This window comes from Trachypithecus francoisi, unplaced genomic scaffold (assembly GCF_009764315.1).
Source record: "Trachypithecus francoisi isolate TF-2019V2 unplaced genomic scaffold, Tfra_2.0 Lachesis_group11, whole genome shotgun sequence".
In the NCBI taxonomy this organism is placed as follows: domain Eukaryota; kingdom Metazoa; phylum Chordata; class Mammalia; order Primates; family Cercopithecidae; genus Trachypithecus; species Trachypithecus francoisi.
In genome coordinates, this window is record NW_022681456.1 from 74,378,400 (window position 1) to 74,403,393 (window position 24,994).

A 24,994-nucleotide genomic window follows, 5' to 3' on the forward strand; every position below is an offset into this window, starting at 1 on the left:
AACTGAGTGTCCGAGGTAAAATGGCAAATAGGCTGAATGACCCAGTAGCAAAGTCTCAATTTCATACTATTATTAATACTTTGGAGCTCACTCTCCAATTACAATGTTCTTCTGCTTCTCATTGCACAATTATATCACTAATAATCCATTTTGAGATCCTGGGACTTTCCATATCTATGTTCCACTCTAGGCACCAACTCATATAAGATACAATTAGGGCTGGGTAGGTGTGGTGGCTCACGCCTGTAAGTCCAGCCCTTTTGAAAGCCAAGGTGGGAGCATGGCTTGAATCCAGGTGTTTGAGACTAGCTTGGGCAACATAGTGAAACTTCGTCTTCACAAAAAATCAGAAATTAGCTGGGCATGGTGGTGACCTCTCTAGTCCCACAATATTCAGGAGGCTGAGGCAGGAGAATTGCTTGAGCCCAGGAAGTCAAGGCTGCAACGAGCTGTGATCACACCACTACACTCAGCTTGGGCAACAGAGTGACCCCGTTTCAAATTTTAAAAAAATACAGTTGAGCCCTCTGGGTGGCTACTAAACATTATATTTCATTAGGCAATAGTTTCCAAATACGATATATGCATTTTGACATGTAACCTATCTATGCAGCTTGCTAGCTAGTTATAAAGTATCTACATGCAAAATTCCCCATGAGTGACTAGTAAAACCCAACACATTTTTACTCTTGAAACATAACATATTAATCTCTTTAAAAAAACTAAAGTAGTAAGTGCTTATTGTTAATACTTTGTCTCTTCAGAATCCTTCCCTCCTCTAGGAACAGTAGTGTCCTTCCATTATGGAACTGCTCCTTTCCTGTCTCAGATGCATAGTTCCACTCAGGCTGCCAATGTTAGTCCCTCATTCACCCACTGCCTGCAGGGCAAATGCAGAGTAGGCCATGTCCTAGCAATCTCCCTTAGAATTTGTCAAAGTATAACTTAGGGAATAGTGGCAGTCTTCCTAGTGTCAAATTTGAACTGAAATATGAGGCTGAAATGTTGGTAAACATCTTCCTTGTGCCAGGGGAAGAATATCAATATAAATAAACAAAACTGCCCTCTGGAAGAAGCAGAAGAGAAAAGAGAGAGTGCAACATGCTGGACAAATAGAATTACTGGTGCTAGTTGAGCTGGACGACATTGATGTCTGTGCTTTTCCTCTGATTTGCATACATGAACATTTCTCTCTAGGCTTTACGGTATCTGTATCAGGTTTCTGTCATTTGCAACAAAAACACGTCTGCATAAAGTGAGTAATGATATAACAACATATTTTTGAATTTTTTGAAGCCAAAGATCAGGAAAGGTAGTCTTATTCTCATCAGGTCATAAATTAATAAACAGGTTCTTTTTATACATCAGTAAGTGAAGGGTTCACTGTCTAAGGTACATGTATCAGTCAGAAAAGATTTCAACAAACGTTCTTAAAATTTCTGTTGAAAATAACATTTAGTAACTCTCTGATATTATTTGTACTAGATTATCCACCCTCTGTAGGGAAAGTATGTCCTGGAATAATTTCAAAGGCTCTAAGCACACTTCCAATCTGTCGTTGACCTCTGTCCCCTTTCATCCCTGTTTTGGAAAAGACACACAGATTTCATCACAGAAAGCTCCCAGGCCATGAATCCATTCTTATTTTGTGTTTTAAAGTCCTTGCCTCTCACTTTTATTACATGAAAACTGGCAATGATAATATCCACTCACAACTTCTTTTTCATTTGAGATACCAAAGGATACCTCTTCTCTAACAGAGATATGACCAAGTAGCACTTGTACATTTCATGATATAATATAAGCTAAATTGACTAAGGATATCTCATAGTGCATTCTCATCCCATGTAATAATGTATAAACTTATATTGTTGTTACACAATAAATCAAGCCCTCATGTTTGTAATGACCAGTATAGTCTATATAACTGTAGAGAAAGGGAAGATGCATGCCAGATCAAACCACCTTGCCAGGAGGTGTCCAGAGGGACATACGTCCTTCCACTTACATTTAATTGGTCAGAAATAGTCACTTGGCCTCAGCCTAAGGGGAGGAAAGCTGGGAAATATAGAGGAGTGCATGGATACACGGTGAGCATAATAGTTTCTGCCACACTGTGCCATATTTCCTAGAAAGGTTTAGTAATATTTATACCTACGGATGAAAAAGAGAGTCTAACATGGCAGAGATATAAAAAGTCCACAGCCTACTTGCACAGGGCTGTCAAAGTGTACGTCGTACTTTGTGCTTTTTATAAATCTAAGATGAAAGCCCTAGCTATCTCAAACACAGGAATGGAATGATTTTCTTTTTTTATTGTTGCTAAGACATTGCACAGTATGAATTATTTTAATAGCCTCCCTCATTCTGCAAAATATTAGGGCACAATGCAGAATAATGTATTGAGCTTATTTAAAATTTTAAGAGAATAGAAAAATATGTATTTGATGTTATGACCACCAACCTGCTATGTTAAAGCCTTTTGCTTCTTGGCCTCCAGTAAAATAAGCTCAGTGTTCTAATGTTCAATCCCTGTGTAAAGTAGTTCATCACAAAACTATTACCCTTACTTTCACACAATTGGCGTTCACTATTCACATAAAACAGAAAAATAAGTTACCATGGAGACAAAGCCAATTCTTCTCTCCAGAATGGCTAATTCTTCCAAGTCAGAACGGATTTTTACCAGAAAAGTCACATAAAGTACTCATAGAAACTGGCAGTCCAAAATCTGTAGTCAGTAACTGCATAGGTAACCATGTATAGATTATCATTCAACAGAATACAAAAACAAATATTGTACTAAAGACAATCCTATGTAATTGCTATTTAAAAAATAAAACCCTATGTCCTTCTAAACAGTGTAGAAAGTTTAAATTCTGTTTTCTACCTCTACTTAATGCTTTATTAATGGGGTGACCATACTGTTTGACCTACTCGCTAAAATTTGCTAGACCTCCAGGAGAACATATGGACATCCAGATGGGTTGCTGTAATTTAATGCCATTATTCTAAGGATGAAGTAAGGTATAAACATAATTTGCATTCTTTTCTATCCTTCCTGCAAACCTTTCATTAGTTTCATTTTTAATTCAGACATCAGAAGGGAAGATAATACCTTGCTACCAAAGCCCAGATGCCAACTAATTACTACAAGAGACTCCAGTCCTGACATCACAGGCCAGGCCTCTGAACACGCTCTGTCTTACTCAGTGACCCCACAGTAGTGATTAATAGGTTGAGAGCTAAGCCCTAATGAATGTGTCAGATCTTAGGTGTTCTCTAGGCTAACGCAATTAGCATTGCATTGAACAGAATATTTCAGCTACTTGCTACAGAGACTCATTATACTTCATATTAAACTATGTCTTTTCACCTTATGCTCTTTAAATTTATTTTATAATCATCAACCTAAAAGATTCCTGTAAATATATTTCATATATTATATGAAAATTTAAGTATTTTAAAATCAAATATTGATTTTCTTCTACAACAGTGAACCCCTGTGTTGTGTATAAAGTGAAGTTGTTTTCAGAGATGCTTGTTAAAATGCAAGTTTCTGAACTCTATCAATAGAAATCCTGATAAAAGGGGATTTGGAATAAGGCCCAGGACTTCATTTTTAACAAGACTCATGACTCAGAAGCAAAGCATTTTGTAGATCACACTTGAAGAAAGACTGCAATGTGAGTAACAGGACTAATACCTGTGTCTTAGATTAATGGACGATATCAGACTTTTTGTTCTAAATAGTTACTATGTTTCTGAAAAAAAAATTATCGCATCCACATTAAGAAAACTGTTTCCACATTAGATTATAATTTTAAGTATGCCAATTATTTTTGGTTAAAAGATTAGAAATTAATTATCAGGATAAGATGTAGATGTTATTTCCAACAAACTATGTAAATGTATAAGATCTATATTCAACAGTGGACATGACAGGTAAAAGCATTTTCATCCACTAGACAATGGGCATAGAATTGTGTTTACCATTTTAAAAGAAGGACCAAAGGTGAGCCGAATTTCTTCAATTCCTGACTTTTCTCTATGGCCAGACATGAAACATTTACATGTTTTAGCCCTGATAATGGAGGACTTTAGGCAATATTCCAGGTATTTACTTGGATCTAACCTAGATATTGCCATCATCAATTACTAAATACTAAGAATTTGTATGTATCTAGCATTGCTTTCACAAAACAAGCATATATAAGATCCCTCTCACCCTAAAAATTTTAAGGCAGCTTTTTCCAAATTTATAACTATTTTAACAAACTACCATTTTCTTCATGAATTTCAAAAGAATTCTTTTGTGCTTTAAAAAATTTATACCATACATATTAAAATAGAAAAGTAAGTATGAATAAAATGAAAACATTTATTTGTAGTAAATATAGGATATTTACTTTTCATAATTTCATATTGAGATTTAGTGGTTGGAGAAAGTTAATTATGCCATTGTACATTCTAATGTTTCTTTTAGATCCAGCCAGAGGGTGGAGGGCTGTCATAGGCAAGTCTATAAACACACGCTTATTTTGTTCAATGGAGAATGTTGAGAAACCAAGTTCTGTCTAGGACCAGCTGGATGTTTTGTAGTTCTGTTTCTTCCTTTAGGAAGGCTGCATTTCCCAGCATCCATGGTCCCTGACTCTGGGTAGGGCAGTATAAGTGTTCTGACCAATGGAATATGTACAGAAATAATGTTTATTCCTTCCAGGCCTACCCCCTAAAATAGTCCACATGATCTTCTGTGCTGTCTGCCTTTACTATTTGTCCAGCAGATGGAGCAGATTTAGGGAACAACATACAAAGCCTTGGGTGATGGAATAGCCCTGTTGAAACATTGCTTCAGCAAGAAATAAACCATATTGTTTTAAGTCATTGAGACTCTGAGGTCTGAAAACTAATAGACAATGTAAATTAAGATTTGGTTAACTAAAACGGTGTATAAAATTCTGTCCTACTGATGAGTTAGTCAACTATCTGCTCAATAAAGAATTATGACTATATAAGACCTGAAGTTCAAATTCAATGGACTTACATTAATTCACTAGAAGAGACTGTTTCAATTGTATTTAAGAGGCAAACAAACAAACAAACAAAAAAAACTCCTACATATCTTAATATTAGCATGTTTTGGAGTTTAAGTCAAGATGATTATGTGCTGCTCTAGCAAAACATTATTAAACAACAACTGTCCCACAGGATACAGGAATATCTACTCTACAATACCTACTGTTTCTATGGTCATAAGAAATAACATTCTTACAATCTATAAAGCAACTGTCCAAAGGAGATTCACAGAATGTGTGTTAGAAGTAGAATTTTGCATTGACATGCCCAAATAGTATTTAAAGGATACCTTTTTATACTGGAAGAAAAATGCATGTTTAATCTAACCAAATGGATAAGGGAAACATATGCTGTATTAATATAAAATCACTATACATAAAAAGTAGAAAACACATTCCAGCACCAACACACAAACACACACACACACACACAAACACACACACACACAGAATTATTTCAGGATCAACTGTTTACCTTCACAGTACAAGAAAAAGATAATGCCCTAAAGAATAATTATTATGTCACTGAACAAATGATGTTGGTGGAGGTGGTACACAAGCCACTGAGCTGAGGTGGAAAGAACTGAATCAGGTTTACAGAAGGCCTGGGCTAGATCTGGCTTTGTCACTCTCTAGATGTAAAGAGAAAGATGTCACTCTCTAGATGTAAAAGTCAGAGACCATAGGTGTTAAATGCTTGGAGCTGCAGTCTCTAGTTGCCACTAACAAGCTGTTTGACTCGGGAGAGCTATCTTATCCTATTTCCTCAGCTATGGAATAAAGAGAAGATAATACTTATTTCACGGATCATTAAGAGGATTAAGTCATATCACACATATTAAGTACTTAGGCCTTGGGTGAAAGTAAATATTACTAAATACTGGATATTATACTAATGTCCTATCTCCATGACTAAGAGCCATATTATCCTTACTTGAAAAATAAGAAACCACAGAAGATAATTGATATAATTTCTTTAAATGACTATAGTCTGAGTCTATATCTATCCCTGAAAGTCAAATATCCACTTGAAAAATAAAAACTCTAAAAGATATATTTTAAGTAATGACTTTCAAAAAATTCTACAAGAGAGTCTGGTCTGCTACTGAGATTGATTTAAAGAAAATAGGTGATATAATAAGGCACCAATAATTCCAAATTTTTAACATTTAGAAGTGGGATGGTACTTTGATCTATTCATTATCCTTCATGACTCATACCCTCATTTGAACATAGAATGTAATAAGATAATTTTCAGGCAACCATTTAAGTTAAAAAGATGTCATATTTAATGAGTCTTACAGAGATAAATAATCATTTCAGTCACACAAATTTGAATGGGTCTAGAATGTACATGTTAACACTTCATTTTTGCAGCTTAAAGTGACGTACTTTCTGGGCTTATAAACTGTCAGCAACTTAAATTTTCTTCTCATTCAGAAGAAAGCATTTCTACCAGAGGTTGCAATAGTGAAAAATTACATCAGCAATATGATGTGAACTTTATTTCAAACTAAATGAAGTAGCTTCACTTGGAAATTCCATAATTTAGTAAATCTTGCTTTGTGCTTACAAATTCTTATTCAAACAAATCCCCTATTAAGACTCGATTCAAAGCAAATAGCTTAAGATGCTGAATCACTAAAATCATCGAAAGTTCAGTTCTAATTATACTTTTGATTGGTTTTAAGTGACTATAACATAAAAACAGGGTTTTAATATACCAAGACACTATATGTAAAACATTGTGACATGGAGGAATTATTTTCTTAATTCAGGATTCTATTTACTGCAAGAAGCTTACCTCCTGCGTACATAACAGCCAGCATAATGGATGATATCCATGCTATTTCACTGTAGGTAGTGTGGAATATTTGCTGAATTTCTTTGAAGAATACGGTGACGGCTTTGGGGAATGCATATGAAAATCCAATGGAGATAAAAGCTGCTCCAACCACAACCCAGCCCCATCCTCCATCTGGAGGTGGATGCAGAGGTGGGGTACTTGGCATTGGTGGCATTTCTGCTCCTCTAACGAAAATTCAAGTAATCTATATTTAAAAAAATGAAATAACAGTTTAAATTTTATTTCCCCTTTTGTTTACCACTCTTGATAGTCACTAAAATAGTATTTTCTAGTTACAACTACAATATGATTTTTCATGAATATTTTTCACACTCTTCCAGAAAATGAAATTACCAGAAAATGTACAAAAAAAATCAATGCAAGTTATATACCTTTGATTATTGTGGGCTAAATATTTAAATAATTTAATGTGATTATCGAAACAAAAATTACTCAAAGTGAAGAATTTAGATCTGAACTGAAGTACAATTTTACATTATACATCAGACGGAGCTCTAAGATAGATCTCATACATATTCTACTTCAATCACCAGTTGTTTTAACCTCAATAATTGATAATTTTGGTCTCATTTTTCCTTCCTGCTTAAGGCTAAGCCAAGGAATGAAATGATGGTTGCACAGCCTTTTGACATGATCTATTGGCTTTTTTTTTTATTATATTATTGCTTTCTGCTGTCTAGCTTTTTGATGATTGTAGAGATAACTCTAACTCACTTTTTTTTTTTGGGGTGGGGGACGGAGTCTCACTCTGTGGCCCAGGTTGGAGTGCAGTGTCATGATACTGGCTCACTGCAACCTCTGCCTCCCAGGTTCAAGCGATCCTCGTGCCCCAGCCCCCTAGTAGCTGGAATTACAGGCAGGTGCCACCATGCCTGGCTAATTTTTGTATTTTTAGTAGAGATGGGGTTTCGTCACATTGGCCAAGTTGGTCTCAAACTCCTGACCTCAGATGATCCACCCACCTCAGCCTCCCAAAGTGTTGGGATTACAGGCGTGAGCCACCACCTCCGGCCCACACTATTTTTAAAAAATAAAAATTATACATTTAAGGTGTAAAACGTTTTGTTATACACATTCATAGCAAAAATGATTACGACAGTCAACCTAATTAACATACCCCTCACCTCACAAAGTTACCGCTTTTCTTTTTGGTGCACAGAACACCTGAAATCTACTCTGTTGGCAAATTACCAGTATACTATACAGTATTACTAACTATACTCACCCAGTAGTTCAAGGCTGCAGTGAGCTCTGATGCAGCCATTGCCCTCCATCCTGGGTGACAGAGAGAGGCCCTATCTCTAAAATGTTTTTTAATTAAAATAAAATAGCAGGGGGGGCGGAGCAAGATGGCCGAATAGGAACAGCTCCAGTCTCCAACTCCCAGCGCGAGTGACACAGAAGACCGGTGATTTCTGCATTTTCAACTGAGGTACTGGGGTCATCTCTCTAGGGAGTGCCGGACAATCGGTGCTGGTCAGCTGCTGCAGCCTGACCAGCGTGAGCTGAAGCAGGGCGAGGCATCGCCTCACCTGGAAGCGCAAGGGGGAAGGAAATCCGTTTTCCTAGCCAGGGGAACTGAGACACATAACACCTGGAAAATCGGGTAACTCCCACCCCAATACTGCGCTTTAAGGAAACAGGCACACCAGGAGAATATATCCCACACCTGGCCGGGAGGGTCCCACGCCCACGGAGCCTCCCTCACTGCTAACACAGCAGTCTGCGGCGATCTACCACAAGGTAGCAGCGAGGCTGGGGGAGGGGCGCCCGCCATTGCTGAGGCTTAAGTAGGTAAACAAAGGCGCTGGGAAGCTCGAACTGGGTGGAGCTCACAGCAGCTCAAGGAAACCTGCCTGTCTCTGTAGACTCCACCTCTGGGGACAGCCCACAGCTGAGGTCCAATAGGGAAAGCAGCGGGGGCCGCTGCAGAGGCGAACGACTCTGTCTGACAGCTGTGGGGAGAGCCATGGATCTCCCAACGCGGAGGCTGAGATCCGAGAACGGACAGACTGCCTGCTCAGGTGGGTCCCTGACCCCTGAGTAGCCTAGCTGGGAGACATCCCCCACTAGGGGCAGTCTGACACCCCACACCTCACAGGGTGGAGTCATCCCTGAGAGGAAACTTCCAAAGGAAGAATCAGACAGGTACACTTGCTGTTCAGCAATATTCTATCTTCGGCAACCTCTGCTGCTGATACCCAGGCAAACAGGGTCTGGATTGGACCTCAAGCAATCTCCAACAGACCAACAGACAGTCCTTCTGACTGTCAGACGGAAAACTATCAAACAGGAAGGACACCTACACCAAAACCCCATCAGTACGTCACCATCATCAAAGACCAGAGACAGATAAAACCACAAAGATGGGGAAGAAGCAGGGCAGAAAAGCTGGAAATTCAAAAAATAAGAGCGCATCTCCCCCTGCAAAGGAGCGCAGCCCAACGCCAGCAACGGATCAAAGCTGGTCAGAGAATGACTTTGACGAGATGAGAGAAGAAGGCTTCAGTCCATCAAACTTCTCAGAGCTAAAGGAGGAATTACGTACCCAGCGCAAAGAAACTAAAAATCTTGAAAAAAGAGTGGAAGAATTGACAGCTAGACTAATTAATGCAGAGAAGATCATAAACGAAATGACAGAGATGAAAACCATGACACGAGAAATACGTGACAAATGCACAAGCTTCAGTAACCGACTCGATCAACTGGAAGAAAGAGTATCAGCGATTGAGGATCAAATGAATGAAATGAAGCGAGAAGAGAAACCAAAAGAAAAAAGAAGAAAAAGAAATGAACAAAGCCTGCAAGAAGTATGGGATTATGTAAAAAGACCAAATCTACGTCTGATTGGGGTGCCTGAAAGTGAGGGGGAAAATGGAACCAAGTTGGAAAACACTCTTCAGGATATCATCCAGGAGAACTTCCCCAACCTAGTAGGGCAGGCCAACATTCAAATTCAGGAAATACAGAGAACGCCACAAAGATACTCCTCCAGAAGAGCAACTCCAAGACACATAATTGCCAGATTCACCAAAGTTGAAATGAAGGAAAAAATCTTAAGGGCAGCCAGAGAGAAAGGTCGGGTTACCCACAAAGGGAAGCCCATCAGACTAACAGCAGATCTCTCGGCAGAAACTCTACAAGCCAGAAGAGAGTGGGGGCCAATATTCAACGTTCTTAAAGAAAAGAATTTTAAACCCAGAATTTCATATCCAGCCAAACTAAGTTTCATCAGTGAAGGAGAAATAAAATCCTTTACAGATAAGCAAATGCTTAGAGATTTTGTCACCACCAGGCCTGCCTTACAAGAGACCCTGAAGGAAGCCCTAAACATGGAAAGGAACAACCGGTACCAGCCATTGCAAAAACATGCCAAAATGTAAAGACCATCGAGGCTAGGAAGAAACTGCATCAACTAACGAGCAAAATAACCAGTTAATATCATAATGACAGGATCAAGTTCACACATAACAATATTAACCTTAAATGTCAATGGACTAAATGCTCCAATTAAAAGACACAGACTGGCAAACTGGATAAAGAGTCAAGACCCATCAGTCTGCTGTATTCAGGAGACCCATCTCACATGCAGAGACATACATAGGCTCAAAATAAAGGGATGGAGGAAGATCTACCAAGCAAATGGAGAACAAAAAAAAGCAGGGGTTGCAATCCTAGTCTCTGATAAAACAGACTTTAAACCATCAAAGATCAAAAGAGACAAAGAAGGCCATTACATAATGGTAAAGGGATCAATTCAACAGGAAGAGCTAACTCTCCTAAATATATATGCACCCAATACAGGAGCACCCAGATTCATAAAGCAAGTCCTTAGAGACCTACAAAGAGACTTAGACTCCCATACAATAATAATGGGAGATTTCAACACTCCACTGTCAACATTAGACAGATCAACGAGACAGAAAGTTAACAAGGATATCCAGGAATTGAACTCATCTCTGCACCAAGCGGACCTAATAGACATCTATAGAACTCTCCACCCCAAATCAACAGAATATACATTCTTCTCAGCACCACATCGCACTTATTCCAAAATTGACCACATAATTGGAAGTAAAGCACTCCTCAGCAAATGTACAAGAACAGAAATTATAACAAACTGTCTCTCAGACCACAGTGCAATCAAACTAGAACTCAGGAATAAGAAACTCAATCAAAACCGCTCAACTACATGGAAACTGAACAACCTGCTCCTGAACGACTACTGGGTACATAACGAAATGAAAGCAGAAATAAAGATGTTCTTTGAAACCAATGAGAACCAAGATACAACATACCAGAATCTCTGGGACACATTTAAAGCAGTGTGTAGAGGGAAATTTATAGCACTAAATGCCCACAAGAGAAAGCAGGAAAGATCTAAAATTGACACTTTAACATCACAATTAAAAGAACTGGAGAGGCAAGAGCAAACACATTCAAAAGCTACCAGAAGGCAAGAAATAACTAAGATCAGAGCAGAACTGAAGGAGATAGAGTCACAAAAAACCCTCCAAAAAATCAATGAATCCAGGAGTTGTTTTTTGAAAAGATCAACAAAATTGACAGACCGCTAGCAAGACTAATAAAGAAGAAAAAAGAGAGGAATCAAATAGACGCAATAAAAAATGATAAAGGGGATATCACCACCGACCCCACAGAAATACAAACAACCATCAGAGAACACTATAAATGCCTCTACGCAAATCAACTAGAAAATCTAGAAGAAATGGATAATTTCCTGGACACTTACACTCTCCCAAGACTGAACCAGGAAGAAGTTGAATCCCTGAATAGACTAATAACAGGCTCTGAAATTGAGGCAACAATTAATAGCCTACCAACGAAAAAAAGTCCAGGACCAGATGGATTCACAGCTGAATTCTACCAGAGGTACAAGGAAGAGCTGGTACCATTCCTTCTGAAACTATTCCAATCAATAGAAAAAGAGGGAATCCTCCCTAACTCATTTTATGAGGCCAACATCATCCTGATACCAAAGCCTGGCAGAGACACAACAAAAAAAGAGAATTTTAGACCAATATCCCTGATGAACATCGATGCAAAAATTCTCAATAAAATACTGGCAAACCGGATTCAGCAGCACATCAAAAAGCTTATCCACCATGATCAAGTGGGCTTCATCCCTGGGATGCAAGGCTGGTTCAACATTCGCAAATCAATAAACGTAATCCAGCATATAAAGAGAACCAAAGACAAGAACCACATGATTATCTCAATAGATGCAGAAAAGGCTTTTGACAAAATTCAACAGCCCTTTATGCTAAAAACGCTCAATAAATTCGGTATTGATGGAACGTACCTCAAAATAATAAGAGCTATTTACGACAAACCCACAGCTAATATCATACTGAATGGGCCAAAACTGGAAAAATTCCCTTTGAAAACTGGCACAAGACAGGGATGCCCTCTCTCACCACTCCTATTCAACATAGTGTTGGAAGTTCTGGCTAGGGCAATCAGGCAAGAGAAAGAAATCAAGGGTATCCAGTTAGGAAAAGAAGTCAAATTGTCCCTGTTTGCAGATGACATGATTGTATATTTAGAAAACCCCATCGTCTCAGCCCAAAATCTCCTTAAGCTGATAAGCAACTTCAGCAAAGTCTCAGGATACAAAATTAATGTGCAAAAATCACAAGCATTCTTATACACCAGTAACAGACAAGCAGAGAGCCAAATCAGGAATCAACTTCCATTCACAATTGCTTCAAAGAGAATAAAATACCTAGGAATCCAGCTTACAAGGGATGTAAAGGACCTCTTCAAGGAGAACTACAAACCACTGCTCAGTGAAATCAAAGAGGACACAAACAAATGGAAGAACATACCATGCTCATGGATAGGAAGAATCAATATCGTGAAAATGGCCATACTGCCCAAGGTATTTATAGATTCAATGCCATCCCCATCAAGCTACCAATGACTTTCTTCACAGAATTGGAAAAAACTACTTTAAAGTTCATATGGAACCAAAAAAGAGCCCGCATTGCCAAGACAATCCTAGGTCAAAAGGACAAAGCTGAAGGCGTCACGCTACCTGACTTCAAACTATACTACAAGGCTACAGTAACCAAAACAGCATGGTACTGGTACCACAACAGAGAAATAGACCAATGGAACAGAACAGAGTCCTCAGAAATAATACCACACATCTACAGCCATCTGATCTTTGACAAACCTGAGAGAAACAAGAAATGGGGAAAGGATTCCCTATTTAATAAATGGTGCTGGGAAAATTGGCTAGCCATAAGTAGAAAGCTGAAACTGGATCCTTTCCTTACCCCTTATACGAAAATTAATTCAAGATGGATTAGAGACTTAAATGTTAGACCTAATACCATAAAAACCTAGAAGAAAATCTAGGTAGTACCATTCAGGACATAGGCATGGGCAAGGACTTCATGTCTAAAACACCAAAAGCAACGGCAGCAAAAGCCAAAATTGACAAATGGGATCTAATTAAACTAAAGAGCTTTTGCACAGCTAAAGAAACTACCATCAGAGTGAACAGGCAACCTACAGAATGGGAGAAAATTTTTGCAACCTACTCATCTGACAAAGGGCTAATATCCAGAATCTACAAAGAACTCAAACAAATATACAAGAAAAAAACAAACAACCCCATCAAAAAGTGGGGAAAGGATATGAACAGACATTTCTCAAAAGAAGACATCCATACAGCCAACAGACACATGAAAAAATGCTCGTCATCACTCGCCATCAGAGAAATGCAAATCAAAACCACAATGAGATACCATCTCACACCAGTTAGAATGGCAATCATTAAGAAGTCAGGAAACAATAGATGTTGGAGAGGATGTGGAGAAATAGGAACACTTTTACACTGTTGGTGGGATTGTAAACTAGTTCAACCATTATGGAAAACAGTATGGCGATTCCTCAAGGATCTAGAACTAGATGTACCATATGACCCAGCCATCCCACTACTGGGTATATACCCAAAGGATTATAAATTACTCTACTACAAAGACACATGCACACGTATGTTTATTGCGGCACTATTCACAATAGCAAGACTTGGAATCAACCCAAATGTCCATCTGTGACAGACTGGATTAAGAAAATGTGGCACATATACACCATGGAATACTATGCAGCCATCAAAAAGGATGAGTTTGCGTCCTTTGTAGGGACATGGATGCAGCTGGAAACCATCATTCTTAGCAAACTATCACAAGAAGAGAAAACCAAACACCGCATGTTCTCACTCATAGGTGGGAACTGAACAATGAGATCACTTGGACTCGGCAAGGGGAACATCACACACTGGGGCCTATCAGGGGGAGGGGGGAGGAGGGAGGGATTGCATTGGGGAGTTATACATGATATAAACGTTATGCACATGTACCCTAGAACTTAAAGTATAATAAAAAAATAAATAAAATAAAAATAAAAATAAATAAAATAAAATAGCTAAATAAGACTTTTAATTGCCACAATGATTTGTACAGAAAATATCTCATTTTTAAAAATGTTTGTTATAAATATATTTTACATGTCTTATTTATATACTCATACATCAAAAAATTTAGCTTTTTTATATATTTACTTGTATCTATTATATATTTATGGGGTACAATGTGATGCTTTGATATATATTTTTTTAAAAAAGCAGTCTCAAATTACTCTTTTATAGGAAGTAGAGGTATAATTGATAAATGTGCCTACCATTCTATTAGACACTGTAGGTGAAAAAAATTTTAAAAATTGTTAAATGGTATGAAAAAGGCAAATCCTTCTGATTTTCCCAAGAAAATACAATAAAGTAAAATTTAAAGTTATTCCTGACTAAATATACAGATATAAAATACGGCTTTAGATACAGTGGCATTAATTTGATGGAATAGTCTCAAGAGTTCAAATTACTTATCTTATTGAATTAATGCATGATACTCAAAATAACCTATAATGTAATCTATAAGTATACAAAAATGGATAAGAGGATCTCACTCAATAAATATTGTGTACTTATTATGCTAAATACAAGCTTTTTATTTTCAGTAAGTATTCAATTTAGTTTCAATAAAAGCCTTTTCCGGTATTTTTTTGTATTTTTAAAATGTGACAAATTTCAGAAATATTAAGAAGCCTTACCCAAGTAAAATAGTAATGGAAGGGACTGGATTTCACTAATCGCTGCTGACTTTACAGATAATATAAATAGAATTAGAAGTAAGACTACTGAGTAATGTAATTTAGGGAGACAAAAAGCAAGCAAAAAAATCATTGGCATTTTTATTACAGCTTCTCTGCATATCTATAGTATTCTTATTGATCAAAATGGTCACAGGCATCTGATTTTCAAAAAATGAATAAAATAACTTGAAATATTTTACTTTATAGGTATACATTTGTATGTTAGAAGCCTACAAAAAAATGTCATGGAAACTATAGTGACAAGGTCAAATGAAAGGCTTTAACCACAAACAAATAAGGCACATAATGTAGAGCCTAGTCAATTACAGTAATCGAGGCAAAGCCACTTCTATAAGTTAATGTCATGCAAATGCTAAAATTGCTAAAATCAACCCAAAATACCACACCTCTCAATAATTATTTTGAGATGGTTTGTAGTCTTCAGCATGTGTACAGCTTGCTTTTGCAATCATTTTTGCTTTCTTAGAAACATAAAAATTACCTGTCTTCTATCTATCAATTCATCTATTAATTGGGAGATAAATTTATTTCTCCTTGGTCTTCAGTTAACCTAACATGATGACTTTACATCGCATGTGAATTGGAAATAGTATCTTTGGAAGATGTATAATATTTAAGGAAAAAAGAAAAGGAAATAAATATTGTAAATGTTAGTGAAACCAGTTGAAAATAGCAAATGATCTTTGAAAGTTGTCTAAAGTATCTGAATCTATATATTACTAAATTTTATTACCATATTTTAAAGTATCTATTTTATTGCTTGAAAATTTAAAAAAGAAACCATAGACGAATACTGAGGAAATACCAAAGGACATTTATGTGGTAAACTACTCTTTGTTGTATAATTAGCATGTAAAAACAGTTATGGGGCTTAAACTCTGCAGTTTTCCTGCTTGCATAAAGAAAAGTAAACCATCTTTTATAACTAATTCATGAGTTTAAACTATTGTAGTTTTTATCACATCTGCTATAGTAAACATTCAGAAATACAACTGGATGATTTATTTTTTACTCACTTCAAAGATCATAAATAACATTTCTAAGTAATCTTAAACCCATATTTTAAAATAATAATATCAATACAAATGTTATAATTCATTAATATTCAAATCATGTTATAAATATGGGATATCCATTCTACAGACAGGAAACTATGCCCATAGGAAAGTAAAGAGGTGTGTGTAGACTCATACAATAAATAGGTGTCAACACTAGTATAAATTCTATAAATTAGAATTTTCTCAGCATTTAAATATGCTCCACCTTAAGAAATGGAACACTCTTATACTAAAATAATTTGAACTTATAGACCCTTTAAAAGCATTCTACTTGGTTTGCTCCTATACAAAGAATAAAATAGAAAAGAGAATGTATACGCACACACACATATACACAATTCTATTTTCTAAAATTCTAGTTTATTGTGAAATTGTACATTTAACCCTATTTTCCTTTACATGGTTTCATCTTGTGGCATGAAAATTAAGCATAAGAGCTTCAAATGCTACAAATACCGGCTCCATCATTTACTTTGTAACACTTAGTAAAGTAATAAAACTGAGTCTGTGGTGTCATCTGTAAAAACAGGATAATAACTATATTTAGTTTATAAGGTAATTAAGAGCATTGACAGAAGACTACATGTAAATGGCATGACTAATATGTACTAGACAAATTTACCTATCATTATCTTAATTTTTATTAAAATTATACATAAAATGACAATGAGTGAAGATCTTAAAATCACATTTTTAGAGAGAAAAAATATATATGTGGCTTTTGAAATTCCATGTCTTTTATTACATTTAATGTAGAAGCTATAACTTTTAAAGCCAAATCTTAAAGTGAAATTTGCATGACAATCTCGAGTGTCAAAAAAAATTGCATTAAGAGTACCTACCTCACAAGAGTAGTGTAAGAATTAAATGAAATAGTGTGTGCTTGCCGCAGATTAGTGATCTGCACATAGTTCAGTGTTCAATAAACCATAGTTTAGGTTGAATGTGAAATCCTCCAGAATTTCTCTAAAAACATTAAATAATTTTAGGATCTTCAGAAAATAGCAATAGCCATTTTTAATCTAATCACCTCTGTGTGTCCCTCTCTGACCACATCGCTCTTTCTCTACCAAAAGGCAACAACTATCCCAAATTGTATGATGGCTTTTAAGTTAATTTTATTTATACTTTTACCATATATGTATGTGTGTATATGTTATATATTCCTAAATTTATATATAATACATAAACTAAATATATTATACATAACATTTTTATTACCTAAAATATATATAGATCAGTCAATATTTAATTCTTAACAATAATTAATAACAATAATTTAATAAAATTATTAATATTTCAAGTATATATTACATTTTATACATTATATGCATGTAATAATATGCATATGACATATGTAATATTGGAAACAGTTTTTTAATTTAATATTATAATTTTAGATTTAGACATGATGTACAGAGACTTATAAATCTCATGTCACAGAGTACAGTTGATTCTCATTATTCATGGAAGCTGTGTTCTATAAAGTCACCATGAACACTGAATTACCAAATGCTGAACCGCTGCACATAGTAGAAAAACAAGGTTAGGTTTTTGTGAGACTCTGATCACATTTTTATCAACCAATCAATACAAAACCTTGTTTTACATGTGTTTCTGTTTAAAGACACCTTACTTAATACATATTGCTGATTCATTGACACTGAACTTAACAGTGAATAGTGCCGTAACTCATGTCTGAATGAAGCTTATCCAACACAAATATTTTTTCTATAAGACACTTCACAGTTTTCTCGTACAGAGGAATGCTAGATAGCACTTCAGCATTACTATTAGGGAATATTTTAAATAGCAAGATCACCAACAAAAAGCACAAAATGTGAAAAACATGGCATTAGACTATAAAAAGAATACTGGTTTACAGTATGAGAACTTAAACCAGAAGGCAGGGTCTTGCCTTGTTTGACCTCAGCTGGGAATGTAAGTGTTGCATAGCAACTTTTTTTGCTGTTCTGTGCATGTCAGCAAATGATTGCAAAAGTGCTGTGAATCACAAATTTCTGTGGATATGCAAATTTACAAATATGGAATCACTCATAATAAGGATTGACCATACGTCATTTCTGAATATACATGTGTATGTACCTATATCTATATGTAACCCATACCTAAGTATACATAAAGATTTGAACTGTCTCTAGTTAGATGTCGTTATGCTCCTATGAACATTCCTGTACTTTTCTTTCTTGGGGAATTTGTGCAAACAATTCTGTAGAGATACTGGATGGGAATTATAGAAGATTTATTGTAGAAATTTACACTGAAACAAGCAGTGCATAAAAGTTCTCCTTGCCACATATCCTGACCAATGCATAATTTTTAATTTTTTTCTAATGCAGTAGACATGAAAAAATTCATTGTGCTTTTAATTTGCATTCTGTGATTACTAATACTTTTGAGTATCTTTTCATGTAGTTAGAGCCATTCTGTTCTTTAAACACCAGTTCTTGTAGTTTACTAGTTATGCTTACACCAATGGAAGAAAGCTTCCAACTTGTCCTTCTAAAATTTGGACACTTATGCATCATATTTCTACTTCAGTAATTACCCTACAAATTTAGAATACATTTTCACTTAAAGATTAAAATAAGTAACTATTATTTGCCAATGATATAAATATTAATTAGTAATTTAAAAATTTTAAAAATAAAAAATACATAAAAAAATATAAATCACCCACAATCCTAACACTAGAGTAAACTATTATAGACATACTGGTGAATATATTCTGCTATATATACTCTGCTATAGCTTCAGTTATATATGTTTACATAATACATTTTATCCAATTGAAAATGACAACAATTTTAAGTTATATCAAAATTATATGTATAAATATGTACTAAAAGAAAACAACTTCCAACACATTAAGTATTGCTAAATATTTTCACAATCGGATTATGATTCTTCTGAATCGCTTTTTGAATCACAGTTTGCTATAGCTGTGTTTTCTTACACAATATCCTCCTCCGGCCTATAAAGAGCATCCACGGTTTGGCATTTCTACAGAGTACTCCATTACTGTCTTTAGGAATTTCTTTCAAGCTGCTTACACCACTTTAAATTTTGACACTGATGTTCTTCGTCTTACCAGAAAATATCAACAGAAGATATTCAGTGAACAGAACTTATATTCCTTCCTCTAATGGTCCACAAATGGTTTATTGACTGAAATATCAAAAGACTGAAACTGTCCAATCATGATCAGAAACAATCACTAAAATGTGCATAGGCATAGGCCATGACTCTGCCATTCCTGCCACCTTAGCAACAATGATCATAAAATGTCATCCAGTGTAAGACATCCTGACTTCAAAGATGTTAAAATGTGAAATACGTGCTTCTTAGAATTGAACAACAAATACGTAAATATTTACCTGTATATATGTATATTCAATGTGTGTATATATTTATGCATATAAATTTAATTAAAATGTGCTGTTTAGAAGTACAGTTCTAAGATTTGAATTTCTCATTTATTTGGATTTCTTTAAAAGTCATAAATAGTTGTATAATCAGTTTTAACAATATTTCACTGGTTAATATTCTCTAAATTATTTCATAAGAAATTTAGGACTCTTTAGATTCTTACCTTATCTCAATATTATAAGCTATTATAATAAGTACTTTTCTTATAGTTCTGATTTCAATTTGAATCATAGGAAAACACAGATTTCTCCAAATTCCTCATTCTCCCAATGAATAATTTGGAAACAGCTACAATATTTTTGCCTTCAAATAACATTTCCACTGATTTATTCACTACCCATCTTTCCCATCAGATTCTAAGATAACAAGGCAGTTACTGTATCCCAAGTTCTCAGTATAGTTATTAGCATATAATAGGGTAAATAAAAGACAAATTGATCAATAAATAGCTATAAATATTTGAACTTGGAAAAAAAAATTTCACCCATTATGCCATCTGCTGTCATTTTATCTCTGTAAGTATGAAGTTTCAGGTTTTGTTTTGTAACAAAGTTAAAGAGAAATAAATCAGAATAAAATGTTAGGCCCCTATATGTTTGTTTGAGGCAGACTTTTTTTTAACAGTCCTTTCTAGACAGGGGCAGCAATCTCAAGGCAAATGCTGGTAGCAATTACGGTATAAGTGCCTGAGAAGAGGTTGGCTTTAGATGACATCCTAAATGAAAAGGAAAGGAGTATTTGCTAAATGTATCTTGACTATGGTATATACAAGTAAATGATGAGGCCATCATCCAAATTCAGAAAAGGACTAAAAAAACAGAAGCATCGGAAAAACTGAAAGAAGTAAAAATGGATAGTAATAGCATACACTACCAGCCCTTTCCTTTGACTCCTCCCATTTTTCTATCTCAAACACACATACACATGTGCATCCACATGTATGTGCACATGCACACAACTACATATTCACCTCCTCTAAGTATCAATCATATCCCTAGACATATTTTAATGCACAAATGTTCTTTCTTTAACAATTCTGAATGACAATAGGTGACCTGTACATCAGCCTTCCATAGATAATCAATTGTTTCACATTTCTCTAGATTCCGGTCTGAAGGAATATCACCTAGGAATTCTGATTTATATTCCCTATTAAATTCATGTTTTTCTAATGTACTGAATGTTCATTCTCTGAATTGTCAACTACTTAAATTGTTTTTGCTTTGTTATAAAAGTGAAGCTATTTTCTTAGATGCTACACAAATCATTCCTTTCAAAAGTATACTTGCCTTTAAACAAAAAACATATGATTAAGCATTTTTTTCTCCTCAATCTTTTCTGTTTTTGCATTACTTTTTCCCCACAGTTCATCAATTTATTTCTCATTTATATGATATTTTACTCTCTGTTTTCAGCATATTTCCTTGATTTGAATGATAACTGTGGGCTCCAGGGTGCAAGGCGCCACTCATATACTTCTTCATTTTCTTATCCACTACTTCTTTTGTTTTTCTTTATATAAAATGACATCTTATGATCTCTTAACTGATCCATTAGAAAACGGACCCAGAACCAATCAGTTTCAAATATTCTAATTCCAACATTGTTACGTCTGCCTTATTAGTGACTCTTGAGTTGACCAATTGTCAAGATCCAAGTCATACACACTCATTGGCTTCATGCCTTTTTTTCCTATGCTCAATTCTATAATATTTTAATACAATTTATATCAGTTGTGTCTTATTTCTTTTAACAAGCACAACTTGTAAGCATAGCCAAGAAAAACAGAGTTAAAAGCACAGTTTTACCTGTTGATAGACGTCCACTTGAATAGATTTCTTTGGATTATATGTAGAATCTTTAGGCCTAATCACTAAACCTTGAAGTGTGATATTTGAAGGTATTACAAACGAAGAGAGTAGAGTAGATTTTGGATTATCTAAAGAAATAGAAAAACAAATCGTTACGTGCATATTTGAATTCAGTAAGCTGAGTTAGAGCCACTGCCTTTAAATCACCTCAATAAAATTTGAACATCTTTTAATATTTAGTAAAATTGAATATATCTTTGTCAATATAATAATAGAACTAAGATATGACTAAAATGACCAAACATGGCATGAGAAAAAAAATAAAAATAAAAAGTATAAGATTAAAAAAATCAGGTTTTGTTAAAAAAAAAAAACCCGTAGATTACAAGCCTATGATTATAAGAAAGAAAATTCTTATTGGCATTCACTATCTGTCACTTAAATAATTCCCTATACTCATTTAAATAATTTTCTCTAAAATTCAATTAAATAAATATCCATTGACAATGAAAATAAAAAATTGAAATATAATTATTAGAAATACTGTCAGTGATATACATGGCTTATAACAAGACAGACTGGGTTTTAGGAAGGAAACATTATTTTAGAGATCTTGTGATTTAGAATTCAAACTTCCTAATCAAATCGGGGTGACAGAAAAATATGCTAAATCTCTAATCCATCAGAAATATTTGTTCCAATTTAAATATGCTGCTGAATATATAGAATTTAGTACCTAAGAGTTTGTTTTGTTTGGACCAAGGCTTTCTTTCCCTAGATCAAAACTAAGAAAAATGTCAATACCTTCATTAAATACCCAGTGTCTGCCTTATATCCAGGGCCACCTATTCTAAAGTGCTGAACAAAGGCAACATAGCCACCAGGTCAAATGAGGTTTGTATGAGAGTATGAAGAAAGTGTGATCTGTATGCCAAGTCCATGAGAAATGGCGGGTGGGTGGGGACTAGGAAGAAGATGAGTAAAGAGGCTTAAAAGTCATGAATAAACACTGAGAAATTCATAAGGATGGAACTAAAGGTCTAACTTGTGCTAGGAATGAAGAGTTCACACTAAATGGGTCTCCTGGGCCTGGGATTAGAGCAGTTAGAAGAGGCACATACATCAGCTCTGGTCCTATCGGGAGCCTTCTGACCCATCTGCTGCTTTTTAAAGCTAGGTAGTTTGAGAATAGCAGCTCCATCCCACCCCAAGTAATCAGCTCATCCAAAGGTAGAAAACCTTTATATTTTGAAGAAATTATTTTATATGTATTTCCTCTGGCAGGGAGAACTTCCCTGGCTTCTAGGCAAAGCCTCAGAAGAGAACCTGAGGCATATCTAAAAATTAGGTTCTGATCTTCCAGTCTATGTGCTTAATTATACCCATAATTTATACAGGCTCCATGTGGCAACCCTCCAAAAAAATTTTAAAAAATATATAATTTATGCAGGCCAGCTTAGGGACCAGATAAAAGAGACCTTGACATGTCCAAATTCTATACGCTCATCAACATTTCTGTGAAATTTCACAGCACCTTAACTTAATTGGCCCATTTTCTTCCAGAAAGACTAACTCACATCTACACTTCCTTTCAACAAATGAGCAAATAATCCAGGAAGACTCTGCTTGATAGTTATATCTATATTAATCTATGTTGCATCCTTTTCTTTACATATATTAAACTATCATCATATATTTCAATTAAACTATCATCATATATTTCATATACATTTATGCAGATATATTTATACAATGCATTTACTAATCTTTAGTTTTAAAAATGAAAGGTAGTGTTTTAGTGGAAACATTAAAGATGAGGAAGCATAGAAGCAGAGAATAGTATGTTGTTTCCAGGTACTAAAAGAGGAAAATGGGGAGGAATTAGTCAAAGAAACAAAGATAAAATTATGCAAGATGAATAGATCTTAGAGATCTACTGTACAGCATAGTACCTTTAGTTAACAATACTCTATTGAACACTTAAACCATGTGGTATGAAGGTAGATCTTATGTTGTTTTCTGTTCAGAATGTAACAATAATAAATAAAGAAGGCAGGAGCAACCTTTTGGGGGTGGACATATTTAAGGCATAGATTGTAGTGATGGTTTCATGGGTGTACACTTATCTCCAAACTAACCAGGTTGTACACATTATAGACAGCTTTTTTGTATGTAAATCATACCCCATTAAAGTGGTTTAAAAGTTTTTTTAAAAAAGGTAGTGTTTTAGAGTTTGTGTGTCTGACTACAAAGCCTGTAGAAAACCAACAATCCTTAAGCCAATGAGAAAGCTTTCCTTCAGTTTGGAAAAACCATTATTTAGAGGACTGCTTCTTGAAGTCCAAGTAGGCATAAGCTTATTCCCCTTACAAAAGTAGCTTTAATTATTATAGCCAGAAGTTGGGCTTTGCCATCTGATAATTTTGTTCCTTAGTAATCACTCATATGCCATATGTTTTATGATGGGCTTTACTTATAACAGGGTGCATAAAAAATAAAAAATGTTTTAGAGCTTTTTATTTTTCTAAAAATGCAAATAACTTACTTTCTTAATCCCATGAACTCCAGGGAACTGGTATTTTGAATCACGTTTTATAGACGAGGGCATAAATGATCAGAATTGCAAAGTGACTTTTCTAAGTAAAATGTCTAGTAGGTGACCAAACTGCTACCACAACTAGTATTTTTTTTTATTAGGGCCTTTGTTGCTGATTCTATTATAACACAACATGAAAGCTAACTCTTTCTGCATACAATTATACTCCTTTGGTTTTATTCCTCTGGGAATTTCCAAATTTCAGTTCTTGTACATGTCTATTCTGATGGTATTGTTCATCAGAATTCATATTCTTATCTTTGGAATTCAAAAACTACAACTATCCTTCAAAGTCTTTTGAAATTCATCATCTTTCCGGCTCATTTACACCTGTGCTTTCCACAATGTTTGTGAATATATAGGCTCCAAAATAATATCACCGTTTACAAGAGTAACCTGCAAGTGTTTTTCAACAATTTATGTGGTGAGATGAACTGAAGCCCCAAAACTTTGCCCTTCCTTTTAGAATCAATACCAGCTGATTAAACTATGGAGAAAAACATGTAAGACATAGGAGTAATGAAACTATCACTGATGATCCATGGCTAGACTATAATGTTACATTCAAGGCTCTTTCAGTCACATAAAGTATTAGAATGTTCCTTTATTTTGTGAAAAATCTTTCTTCAACTTCCAAAACCTAAACCAGCATGCCTCCGTTCTATGAAGTCTTATCAATATCCCATGCTATCCAGAAGTTTATATTTCAAAATACAGTCTAGAAATAATGGACTCAGCAAACTAGTCCCAAAATAATCAATAGTTCTTAGACTATTGTTTTCACTATAAATTCCTCTAGAAGCCCTATAGTTAAAGCATGAGTTTTTCTCTACATCCTACTTATAAAGTGTTTATAAGTAGTAAGTTATATTATGTTTTCGCCTAAATGAATTAATTTGTTCTCAAAGAATGATTGTCTGGTTTTTTAGCTATTT

General features: G+C 35.1%; 1 protein-coding gene across 14 annotated transcripts in view; it reads right to left on the minus strand.

Annotated features, from left to right (window-relative positions):
• Positions 1–24,994, minus strand: part of SLC16A7 (solute carrier family 16 member 7) — a 176,147-nt gene that overhangs the window by 56,798 nt on the left and 94,355 nt on the right. For all 14 annotated transcript variants that reach the window (XM_033221441.1, XM_033221454.1, XM_033221450.1 and 11 more), the window contains 2 exons: positions 21,461–21,591; positions 6,883–7,129 (listed from right to left, as the gene is read on the minus strand). In XM_033221441.1, the coding sequence (XP_033077332.1) occupies positions 6,883–7,099 (217 nt within the window). In that variant the 5' untranslated portion in view covers positions 7,100–7,129; positions 21,461–21,591. The remainder of the gene's footprint in view (positions 1–6,882; positions 7,130–21,460; positions 21,592–24,994) is intronic.